Raw genomic sequence first — 10,625 nt, 5'->3', positions numbered from 1 at the left:
TTTTTTACAAAAAAAGTCTAGAACTACTGTTTTGCCTGATCTCAAAAGGGCCGAACAGTTTTGCTTTATTATGTGTAACAGCTCCCTTTTCGCCTGGAGATGTGGCTTTCAGAGCGGTTTTGATTAATATATTCAAGTAACGTTCATAAAATTGATCATACTTTGCACATTATTTTCAAGTGGCTTTTCATTGATCGGACAATCAATATCTTTCCATTTGGATGGTCGATACGTCCGAAGTTTGAGGCTCATTTGGCAGGGATCCCGACCATATTTGACTTTAATCTCTTGCGCAAATTGAGGAACAAGTCTTTGGTTTCTCAATAACTCCTTGGATTTCCAAGGTTTTCGCTCACCAGGAACCTTAAAGCCCATGTGAATCAGGAAGCCGTCGTTCAGCAAGTGAAATTGGAAACCAGCAACGAACAATTCATAAAACTGAAATATTAGTTTTACTAATAATGTAGTCAGGAAAGTGCCATAGGTGAATAATCAGAACCTTAGCAAACGAACTTGAAGTGCTCTAACATGTACTTCGTAGAGAAAAGCCTAACTGGCAACACTTCAGAGTTACAAGCACCATAAACATTTAATAAAAGTAATGTTCTTGCAATATAGATAAGTCTATCTGTTTTCTTTTCCTATTCTAGATTTGATGTTCAAGTACATTTCCAGTGCACTTCAAATTCGTTTATTAATGTTTTTAACAATCAATTTAATATTGAGTATTTACCTGAGTATTTCGACATAGTCCAAACCCAGTAAACCTTTCGTCAAATGAGGGCATGCTCGTAGGCCCGATGAAAATCGGTTCATATGTAAACTGGTACTTTTCCAACTCATACGCCACATGAGGCCCCACATCTTTGGGCAACTTCTCCCATTGTTCCAAATGGGACATCTTTTGGCCCCAAGGATATGTTTTGATGTGATAAATTCGAGCTTTTTTACTTTTGACTTGGTCCAAAAGTTCAGTTTTATTCCGAGGAAGATTTGCATATGCAGTTAGACCATCGACCTCATAAACAGGTATGATGAAGATACACTTGGGGCATCTGTTCCCTTTTGTCGCGAGAAAGTATTCCACATCCTTATCGAATTGTTCGGGAATCCTCATATCAATATCAAATATAAATGTAAAAGGTGTTGGACATCCTCTTTGAGCCAGGTTCCTCATTCGAGATTCGGGATAAACCAATTTCTTGAAGGCTGCCAATCTATGTCGAGTAAGGTCATAGGGCGTGGAACAATTCACCTCTGTATTACTTGGTATATCTTCTATTGTAAGTGGAAATTGAATTGGGAACATGACGTGAATTGCCAGATTTCTCATAACCTTTGGATGGCATTTTGCCGCATGTTGCAAGAACAGATTAATGAGCCCATAATATGGTCCGGGTGTAAATAGAGAGAGACTGATGGGACCAGAAAAGGTCCTGGTCACTTGGAGCAATTGTTGCAAGCTTTCCATTGAAGAGTGCAAGGCCAAGCATAGATTATGGCTCGATGATAAATTTGGCCAATTCTTCCCTGAGTATAAGAATGATCTCACCCGATAAATTCGATCAAAACTCGAAAGAAATTGGGCAGGGTCCAATCGTGGAAGAATAGATCTTTCGGGATGGCTTGTATTATAATAAACCACATTTGGGTCTCGTTGGGGAGTCCTCGACATTGTTAAATTATAGAGTAGCACAATCGAAACAACGGCAAAAATAAAGAAACCGAGTTTGTGTTTGGAGCAAGACATTGTTCGGTTCTGACCGATTGCGCAAGTCCCTACTTGTTATCGATTTCCCATGTGTCCCACTTACTCAATTCAATTGTTCAGCTTTAACTTATGGAGAACTCCGATCGTGACAAGCTTTTTCTAAAGTTAAAGCTATGTGAATCATTTAAGTATGTTTTCAAGGGCAAAATGATGACATTGTTTTATTGTAAGAAGTGGGAAGAGTGAAACCTAAACAGCCACATTTACAGTTTTCTATCTGAATTAAAAACACTAAACAACTCGACGGATGAGTCCGACCAATTAAAGAAACTATGTTGCACCGCTTTTTGTATGAATAGGGCTTGATTTTATTAGATATTGCTATATTTTAATGGAATACTAGAACCTGTTCGTGCCTAGGACCAGAAAATATAATAAGCATTTGCAGCAGTTGAGGCAAACTTTCCAGTGCAGGAGTAACAAATTTTTGGCTGGATGATCGGTTTCGCCAAATATCTCGTGAATGTGGGTAGCTTGAAAAGCCCATTAAATCACTTTTAACACCAAATTGCACGCCAATAATGTCAAGAAAAATTCAAAACGGGGCTATTAAAAAGCTTCATATGACTTGTATTTCAGTGAGGGTAGAAAAAGGGCATTGACAAGTATTTGAAATAACTGCAATTAACAAATTTGATAAGAAAGTAATTCTAGCTATTTCATACCAATCTAATAGTAATTGATAAAAATTTAGAAAAAAAGTGACACAAGCTTGGTCATCTTAACTGGCACCAAATCAACACCATTGTTGGTCCATAACAAGAAAGACATTAGTCGTCATGCCATGATGAAACGGATTGTCTATTACTTCATCAACCACCAAAAAGACATAGTAATAGGGAAAGATCGGTTTAGCAAAGGTTGATGTAGATATATCAGTTTTCACTCTTGACTTTCTACATTCAAATCAAAAATAGTATTGAAAAGCAAATCTGGGCGTAATTCTTTAAACTCGACAGACTCAAAAAGGAATCCTAAATTTACGGTAATTCAAGTAGCTTGCAAATGCTTTTTTAAAACACGATTTTCGAAGGAAGCGAAGAATATAAAACTTTGCAGAAATATGTTTGGAGATATTCTAATACCACATGCACGGGAAAAGAAACTTTAATGAAAATGATCTTATTATGAACTAGTTATGACTCTTGCAGAATCTCTAGTTAGCACGATCTGTATAGTTAAGTTGTATTCCGCTGGCTATTTTAAGCAAGGCTGTTATTTTAAGTGTGTTCTCAGTGTGCAAGTGATGCCATCTAGCGCTCAATAATTGAAAAACTTCGACGAGTGATGAACTCAAAGCTCAGGTATTTTTTGAAAAAATGGTCAAACCTTCTCCACTCAGATGTTGCACCACAGTCAAAGGTGAAGTCAATACGAAGATTGTATTTCATGTCTGAAGGGTTAATATCCGCAGCTATAATACTGCTTCAGACAAGGCTCAGCTTGAGCCAAATCTTTGGTCTTCTCAATGAATTCCTTGACATGAGCACTCTTGGCGTGTTCCATCAGTGCCTCCTTGCTCTCCCAATGCTCAATCATGGCCAACTTCGTTTTGGTCTCGTCGGCAATGTCGTGAAACAACTCGTAATGGAGACAGCCGGGTTCCTTGCGGGTCGCCTCCATGCACTTCTTTGCCAACTCAAAGAACTTGTCGAAGTCCTTGACTTCAAAAGTGACATGTAGTCGGATGCCGGTAGTAGCTTGAGCCATCTGGAACCGCGGGAATACAACTCTAACGTGGCAATCAATGATATATTTCTCAGCCTTACCTTGAACGATATTAACTGCCTCTACTCCTATACTTTTACCACAGAAAAAGTGTTATCTTCTTCAAGCGATTTTGATCCTCACCAAAGTTGCTGTGCACTCTTTAGTACCGCACCGACTGAACACCTCATATGTGGTGCTCAAATTACTCAGGCCTGCACACCCACCCACTTAAAAACTGCCTCTGCAGACTTTGTTCATGGTGAGTGTGTACATCTTTCTCATTGGATGTTGTTGGAGTGAGCAGGCTTGAATTCGGGCGGCATTTGGTAATTGACATCAATGAATGCAAAAACCAAACCAGTCTGACATTCATTCTAAAAAAATGAAGATTCAGAGACAGATGTACTTGGGTAGTAAAAAGGCTTTGGGTTGAAGCGTGGGTTAAAAAAGAGCGATGTGTTTGCTCAACAAGTGTTTCTTCGAATATTCAACTGAGAGTCGGAAGTATTGTTGGTAATAGCTAGCAAAAACTTAATTGGAGCAAAGGTGAACACAATGGAAACCGTGGAAAAACCTGGGGATGATCATTACTCTTTTCCATATTTGAAATCCCTTTTAGCCAAGGATGTCGGTATTGGCAGTACACTTGGGACCATATAATGGCTGATTGATGCCTGACAGGATGTTGATCCTCTTCACCCAATTTAGATCACCAAATTTCACGTGGAGTACATTTATGCTCCGAAAGCCAATTTCAATATTTTGGGAGTGTCGGAATTTCAAAATGGTTCATATTTATTGATTATCCTAGCCTCACTTTTTTCCACCGTGACGACAAAATCTCAATTGAAAAATATAAGATATTTAAAGATACATTGAAGTAAAGTTTCTTCTGTGCATAGTTGAATGTTAGTCGTTACTTGAAAGTTTAATTGTCACGCACCTTTTGGTAACCCGTTTTCACCCTTCAATGGTTATTCAATTGCTAAGTTGATCTTGCCAATGCGTAAAAAAGGAAATGATCCCTTTTTGACTTGGGACAAATATTTTAAAAAAATCATCGCGGTCAGATATGGTCCGTTCTAGGGCTCTCTAGTAGACTTCTACTAGAGAGTCCTAGTCCGTACCAAGAATAATGTAATAAAGATTTAAATTTTGCGTAAAATGAAGCTCAAAAGACACTAATACTTGAAACGAGTTCGGACAGCCTTGATTTGATGGCCAGCATAACTAACTCTTCAAGTTGATGATTCTCTTTTCCAACATCTCCATTCATTTTCCTTCTATCATTGTTTGTCCCTAAAAATCGCCGCCTTCCCTCCTCGAAAAAGAGGTTGAGTAATAACTAATCAAACATAACGTTATCCAAATCTATCTCGGTGTTTGTTGCTGTCCGATCCAATATTTTCAAACCGAAACTTACTGGTAAAAACTCCCAACTTCGAAATTTCATGAGCAATGTTAAGGCTTGGTCAGGAGCAGAAATTGGAGCTCATCAAGCAGTTGCCTAAAACAGAGCTTCACCTCCATCTGGATGGGTCCTTGTCGCCAGGTACTTCACAAGTCCCTTCAAATATGTGTCAGGTTGAATAATCCTCGAGTTTTTAGAATTTATGGAGCGGGAGTCTCGAAGATCCGGTATAAGGTTGCCCGTGCCTGCCGCAGATATTCCACAATGGATTATGGAGCAGAAATGTGATGCCACCAAGCAGAACGTGGACAATGTCCAAACCAAGGGAGGAAACTGGAGTGTCTTTGATTTTTGCAATCAATTCCTTCAAACCAAAATTGCGATCCAAGAAGCGGTTCAAGATCTTTTGAATCGACTTTATGCAAATCACACAGTAGTGTACGCGGAAATTCGATTTGCACCCGTATTTTCTACATTGAAAGGTCTTACGGCCCGTGAAGCCGTGGAAGCAGCCTTGGCAGGTTGGTTTTGAAAAGGATAAGCCGTGATGGCATTTTGTACATCGATTCGCGAATCTGTTTGAAATTAGGATTCAACGCCCAGGACAAAGTTCGGGGAGGTCTCATAATATGCTTGATGAGATCATTTGACGAAACCCATGGACTTGAAATGGTGGAATTGGCAAAGTCGTTTTGGGGAAGGAATCCTTTCGGAGTAGTCGGGATTGATGTGGCCGGCGATGAAGGGTCGTTTCCACTAGCTTCCGAGTCTGATGCCATGTTCAAGGTGCAGTCTGGTAAACTTCTTCAAAGTTCTTTTGTTTACCCTAAGCAAATCATTTCTGTCCACCATGATAAAGGGTGTCATGAAGGCTAAAGACTATGGGATACCTATCACAATTCATGCCGGGGAATGGCCGGATAACAAGTTCAAGACCATAAAGAATATCGAATTCGCCATAAATACATTGGGAGCTGACAGGATTGGTCATGGAATTGCTTTGGGTCGACATCCGGACGTTCTGAAATTGCTCAAAGATACTGGCACTGCGGTTGAGGTAACACTATTCACCGATGATTTCGTTGGCAAGAATGGTAAGATCATATTACTCCTCCATATCAGGTTTGCTTGACTTCCAATGTGGGCCGGGGATTCAAAGTGAAATCTTTCGCGGATCATCCGGCGAAAGTTTTTGCTCAAGAGAAGATTCCATTCGCTTTGAGTTGCGATAACCTACTTTTGAGTGGGGATTTAAGTATAAGACCTAATCCTTGTGGTGAGATTATGCATTTGTTAGATGATGTTTTGGACGGCGATGAACTAGAGAGATGGAGCATAATACGACGTTGTCTATTGCATGGCCTGGAAAGGGGTTTCAACCCAAGCTGTCCTCCTGGATTCAAAGAGTGGTGTACTAAGAAAATTGACGAGCTATTCAAGCAATTTCAAATACCTGCAACCAATTGACTTCTGTCACAAAAACACGTTTATTGCTAACAATATCATTCAAATTTAATCAATTTTTGAGAATATTAATTTCCGTTTCGCCGTCACAAAAGGCCTCAACGACGTTGACATCCTTGTCCAAGGACTTAAGCTTGGGATCATTACTTCGTCCCAAATTGAAGATCTTGTCCTGGCCAGGGGGAGCGCTGATTTCAATCTGCCCGTCATTGGAGATCAAGGCCGTGTCCTTCAGGATCATGCGGCAGCCACCACGGAGCACGATACAAGAGATGGCATCTTCCTCGCCCTCATCCTCGTCGTCCAACTCGTACTCGCCGTTGGTAATGGGAACTTGGAAGGGTTGATCCCATCCACCAATACCAGCCACACCACCGAGACTGCAATCAGCTTCTGGGTAAGTATTAGCGGCCACATGAGCGGGCACGGCAGGGCATTTGCCTGTATTTCCCCTAGCCACGGCGGCAAATTCGGCGTCTTCAGAGAGATTGTTGTCGGTGGAGCTACCGTCCTTGATATTCACATAAAGGTTTCGGTCCTTGGGAGCTGCGAGTATGGCCACTTTGCCCAAGTCAAGGATGGTCTTGACGTTCTTATTGCTGATGCGCAAGAAGTTCTTGATCTTACTACTCACGCTGCCATAAGACTCGTCGTAGAGGTAGAGGGCATGGTCGGCCAAAACCACAGCAGATTCGTGACGCTCACTTTGATCACTAGGGATATTCCTAGCCCCATAAGGAACATCGTATCTGTCACCTGGAACAGCAAATTGCAATTATGAATAGAAACCTTTACACTCACATCAAAGATCGCTCATCTTCTTCACCTTTGCAATTCTTTCTAGTGAAGAGAGAGGCTCCATGGCCGGCTGGAACGATGATTTTCTCACAGTTATCTCCAGAGACGGATTCCCACAATTGTCCAGCCAAGGTGGAAACTGAGGCCAACGAGGACAGGTTTTGTAGAAGGTCAACCGCTGCCGATTGAGAACAAACGGCCATAGAGGCCAAGACTAGTAACGTGATTCCCTTCATTCTTGGTGAGATGCTCAAATTGAACTGTTGGATTCGAATCTGAAGCGGTTGTATTTAACGACCCCGCAAGCTTGGATGGATCTAAAGAACCAACCAGCCGGCAAAGACAATGTGATCTTTGCCTTCAATCTACAGTTGTAGAAGAGACTATTGTTGACTGAGAGTGAACCTGTTCTCAGGTAGGATATTCTCAAGTGTAAATCAACGTTCGAGAATGGTTCTATTTCTAGAACTCTCGTTTGCTGCTTGAAGACAAACAAAGGGCAAAATTTTCAGGTCACCACCAATTGTGTGGAAATCCATAACTGGTTTTAACTTGATTTGATATCAAGGTCCACCTTGTATGAAAAGTGATCGGGTGCCACTTCAAACCCAAGTGACCTTTTTGCGCCATTGTCTTGGACGGGGCTGAGATTACTTCCTCACTTAAAAGCAACATTAAAACCATGTTTACAATTGTAAATTAGAATTCACAGTCATCCTTGTTACAGTCCCAAATTCTTGGAAATGAGAATCCAAAAACGCATAAAAGTTCACTACAGTGATTCCATTTGATTGCTGATCTTGGTTGTCACGTGCCAAAACTTCGTTGTAAACGTTTGATTATTGTCTATAATCACGTGCATTTGGCGTATGCGTTTATGTACTCATAAACTTTAACCGTGTATTTGGTGTTCCTTGGTTCAATCCTGGAAGAACGTTAACTTCTAACTTCCTCCTTTACTTTGGCGAAAACATGAATACTCGTGCATGCTGAATCTAAATTTCGCTTAGAAAGCTACTCCTCTGTTGCCACAAAGTGAGCAACACGTCTACGAGAGTCAAAAATTGGTTGCTCCGCAGTTTTAGGTGCTTCAACGTTCAACTTGCAGTAGACTGAAATTCGAATCTTTACGTTTATAGGATTTATTTCGCAATCCTAGCTTGAAACAGATCTTTATGGTATGAAATTTATTCCAAAGTATCAATGGCCATTTCGGTCTCTCCTGGACATTGACACTTGACGTCCTCCCCATCGTTGGACAGATTATCAATCTTCGAGTTGGGATTGCCGTTCATGTCGAAATGGTAATCGCTATCTTTGGGAGCGGTGAAGGTAAATTGGCCATCATTACCCCAAACATCCGTATCAATGATGGTCAAACTGCAACCTTTGCGGACGACGCAGGACTCGATACCATTGCGGCCTCCATCACCTCTGCTCAAGCTCCACAAATTCGTAATGGGAATGCCCAGGAAGTTGTCCCAATCCGAGCGATCGCAACCGTTCTCGTCATAGCACATGGCACACAAATTCTTTGGAACAGCGGGACAAGGACCTAAGGAAGGTCAAAGGGGGATTATCGAACACTTCTCCGCTATATTGGGGTTCGATTTTCCTTACCAACATTGCCACATGCACACGCGACAAACTCAATGTCTTGTTCCAAATTGTCATTAGAATTGACGTCATCAAAGTCAATAGCCAAATTCTGGCCGGGAGGAGCAATTACAACCGCGGAGTCATCTAGAGACTCGATCCGGTGCTCGTTGGTTCGCTTGCCAAAGACCAAACTGGACAGACTTTGTCCAATCTTATCAATTGAATCATCCCAACCGATAAAGGAACAATTCTGTCGAACTAACACAGACTCGAATCGGTTTTGGTAAGTAAAGGGAAGATTTCCAGCCACCTCTCCAATGGGATAAGAATCCCCTGAAATGAAATGGAAACCCATGAATGAAAACCCTCTCGCAACCTCGATAAAATGCTCTTAGTTCTTACCTCGACAATCGTCGTCTGTGAACAAAACGGCACATTGACCGGGAGCAAGGTTGGCTTCGGCCTCTCTGCATTTGCTATTGGCAGATCCAAGACCGACAGTACCTAAGATCTTGTCAACCAGACCTTGTGAGTGAACCTCATTGGTCCACAAGGCCAAACCGATAATAATCGGCAAGTAGAATTTCATGACTATCTGTGGGGACTTCAGTTGTATGGATGCACCTGAACTCGAATCTACACTGAACCAGGTCCAGTTTTGAGTAACGCATTTGTCGCTTGTCTCTCTCTTGATTTCGTTCCAGTTGAGGTGGTTGGCGGGGTGTGAGTCTGTGTGCGATACTTGGTTTTGAGGCAGCTACACTATGGTTGCCATAAGATGAGGAGGGATCGTACACAATCTACCTTGGGTGGCAAGTCAATAATGTAGCTCTTTGCTCTGGGCGGGCATGGTTGATAAGAGCCCTGGTGACAAAATCGAACCGAATTCCCGCGAAGAGAGGAAGTGCGAAGATGGATAGTAGAGGAGGTTTGTTGTTACTGAGCACGTGCATGAGACAAATAAGATTGACATAGAACCGATTTGTACGGTTACATTTGGTTACCGGTTTACGAGGGTCCATATTTGTTGAAAAGGTTTGTAGTTGAAGTTCAACTCAAAGCCATTTGGATGCATCATGGTGTGTGTTTGATGGTTTGTTGTTGCATCAATTTGCGTGAATTCGGGCAATAGGCTGATGGGTATGATGCGATAAATTGGGATTTATCGGTTTATCATTCGAAAAACCGATTCAAAGAGCTCCTGTGAGTTGATAAATGTGCTTTGTTAATTTTGCTGAACATATTCCTGTAAAAGTTAAAAACCAACTCGCTTTTCTTTCCGAGTGAGACAGTATGATTTAGGTAAATCATCTCTTGCAGATATTCATGGTTAACATTGATCAGTGATTGTACTTCAATTGCAACCGTCATTGATTCAATCCATGAAGGTTACTTATTAGTAAAGGCTCTTTCCCTCTACGAAAGGGGTCCTCGGTTAGCTTCTCCTCCCCACACTTTTTCTAAGAAACTATTAGATATCAAATCAATACCCACAGACGTGAAATTATTCTGATACTCGACTATGATAATGATTATCAGAAAAATGGGACGCTAAATGGTTGGCTTTGTTGTCCGGACACGACTTATACCCACCAAAAATTTAAATTGGGAAAAAATAGATAAATATGCTACGCGAGAGAGTAATTTTGAAGAACACAAATTTGTTCTGGCAAAAGATAATGGTATTATGTTTGACAGGATGGTGTTAAAAGGTGGCAAATTTGTAAATTTCACTCTCTATTTCTTATACTGGGGAACATTAAGAAATTATCAGTACAGGTTCAGGACAAAGTGGATAAAAGCAAATTGTTTGTTCTATTCGATGACATGAAGATTGTAAACTTGAAATTTCGATTCTTAATTTAAAAGACT

General features: G+C 41.1%; 5 protein-coding genes across 5 annotated transcripts; 1 reads left to right on the top strand and 4 right to left on the bottom strand.

Moving 5' to 3' along the window:
• Positions 1-119: 119 nt before the first annotated feature.
• Positions 120-1,707, bottom strand: LOC131880091 (beta-1,4-glucuronyltransferase 1-like). The gene is made up of 2 exons (XM_059226599.1): positions 734-1,707; positions 120-438 (listed from the first exon to the last, which is right to left on the bottom strand). Exons 1-2 carry the CDS (start codon positions 1,673-1,675, stop codon positions 133-135), a joined length of 1,248 nt encoding a protein of 415 aa, XP_059082582.1. The 5' UTR covers positions 1,676-1,707; the 3' UTR covers positions 120-132.
• A 1,427-nt stretch (positions 1,708-3,134) lies between these two features.
• Positions 3,135-3,555, bottom strand: LOC131880097 (uncharacterized). The gene is made up of 2 exons (XM_059226606.1): positions 3,541-3,555; positions 3,135-3,481 (listed from the first exon to the last, which is right to left on the bottom strand). Exon 2 carries the CDS (start codon positions 3,479-3,481, stop codon positions 3,173-3,175), a length of 309 nt encoding a protein of 102 aa, XP_059082589.1. The 5' UTR covers positions 3,541-3,555; the 3' UTR covers positions 3,135-3,172.
• Positions 3,556-4,773: 1,218 nt separating this feature from the next.
• Positions 4,774-6,413, top strand: LOC131880092 (adenosine deaminase-like). The gene is made up of 5 exons (XM_059226600.1): positions 4,774-5,033; positions 5,090-5,413; positions 5,482-5,678; positions 5,752-5,949; positions 6,015-6,413. Exons 1-5 carry the CDS (start codon positions 4,940-4,942, stop codon positions 6,357-6,359), a joined length of 1,158 nt encoding a protein of 385 aa, XP_059082583.1. The 5' UTR covers positions 4,774-4,939; the 3' UTR covers positions 6,360-6,413.
• Positions 6,361-7,414, bottom strand: LOC131880093 (uncharacterized; the record flags this gene model as incomplete). Its single annotated transcript, XM_059226601.1, is given in 2 exon segments — positions 6,361-7,112; positions 7,183-7,414. Coding segments are annotated over 2 exon segments (912 nt in total). The 3' UTR covers positions 6,361-6,408.
• An 866-nt stretch (positions 7,415-8,280) lies between these two features.
• LOC131880095 (uncharacterized) lies at positions 8,281-9,429 on the bottom strand. Its single transcript, XM_059226603.1, has 3 exons — positions 9,156-9,429; positions 8,775-9,086; positions 8,281-8,709 (listed from the first exon to the last, which is right to left on the bottom strand). The coding sequence occupies exons 1-3, from the start codon at positions 9,340-9,342 to the stop codon at positions 8,342-8,344; spliced, it is 867 nt and encodes a 288-aa protein (XP_059082586.1). The 5' UTR covers positions 9,343-9,429; the 3' UTR covers positions 8,281-8,341.
• Positions 9,430-10,625: the final 1,196 nt, after the last annotated feature.

This window comes from Tigriopus californicus, chromosome 5, assembly GCF_007210705.1.
Source record: "Tigriopus californicus strain San Diego chromosome 5, Tcal_SD_v2.1, whole genome shotgun sequence".
NCBI lineage: Eukaryota > Metazoa > Arthropoda > Copepoda > Harpacticoida > Harpacticidae > Tigriopus > Tigriopus californicus.
The sequence above is the reverse complement of the archived record's forward strand: the minus strand, read 5'-3'. Positions and strand labels throughout refer to the sequence as shown.

Bases quoted from the DNA above. Each gene is read 5' to 3' on its own strand.
- LOC131880091 (XM_059226599.1), bottom strand. From the start codon at position 1,675: ATGTCGAGGACTCCCCAACGAGACCCAAATGTGGTTTATTATAATACA. The intron at 439-733 runs GTAAATACTCAA...CTAATATTTCAG, and splicing joins GACTATGTCGAAATACTCAG to TTTTATGAATTGTTCGTTGC.
- LOC131880097 (XM_059226606.1), bottom strand. From the start codon at position 3,481: ATGGCTCAAGCTACTACCGGCATCCGACTACATGTCACTTTTGAAGTC.
- LOC131880092 (XM_059226600.1), top strand. From the start codon at position 4,940: ATGTTAAGGCTTGGTCAGGAGCAGAAATTGGAGCTCATCAAGCAGTTG. The intron at 5,414-5,481 runs GTTGGTTTTGAA...GTTTGAAATTAG, and splicing joins CGTGGAAGCAGCCTTGGCAG to GATTCAACGCCCAGGACAAA. The intron at 5,679-5,751 runs GTGCAGTCTGGT...ACCATGATAAAG, and splicing joins AGTCTGATGCCATGTTCAAG to GGTGTCATGAAGGCTAAAGA.
- LOC131880095 (XM_059226603.1), bottom strand. From the start codon at position 9,342: ATGAAATTCTACTTGCCGATTATTATCGGTTTGGCCTTGTGGACCAAT. The intron at 9,087-9,155 runs GTAAGAACTAAG...ATTTCATTTCAG, and splicing joins CACAGACGACGATTGTCGAG to GGGATTCTTATCCCATTGGA. The intron at 8,710-8,774 runs GTAAGGAAAATC...GACCTTCCTTAG, and splicing joins GTGTGCATGTGGCAATGTTG to GTCCTTGTCCCGCTGTTCCA.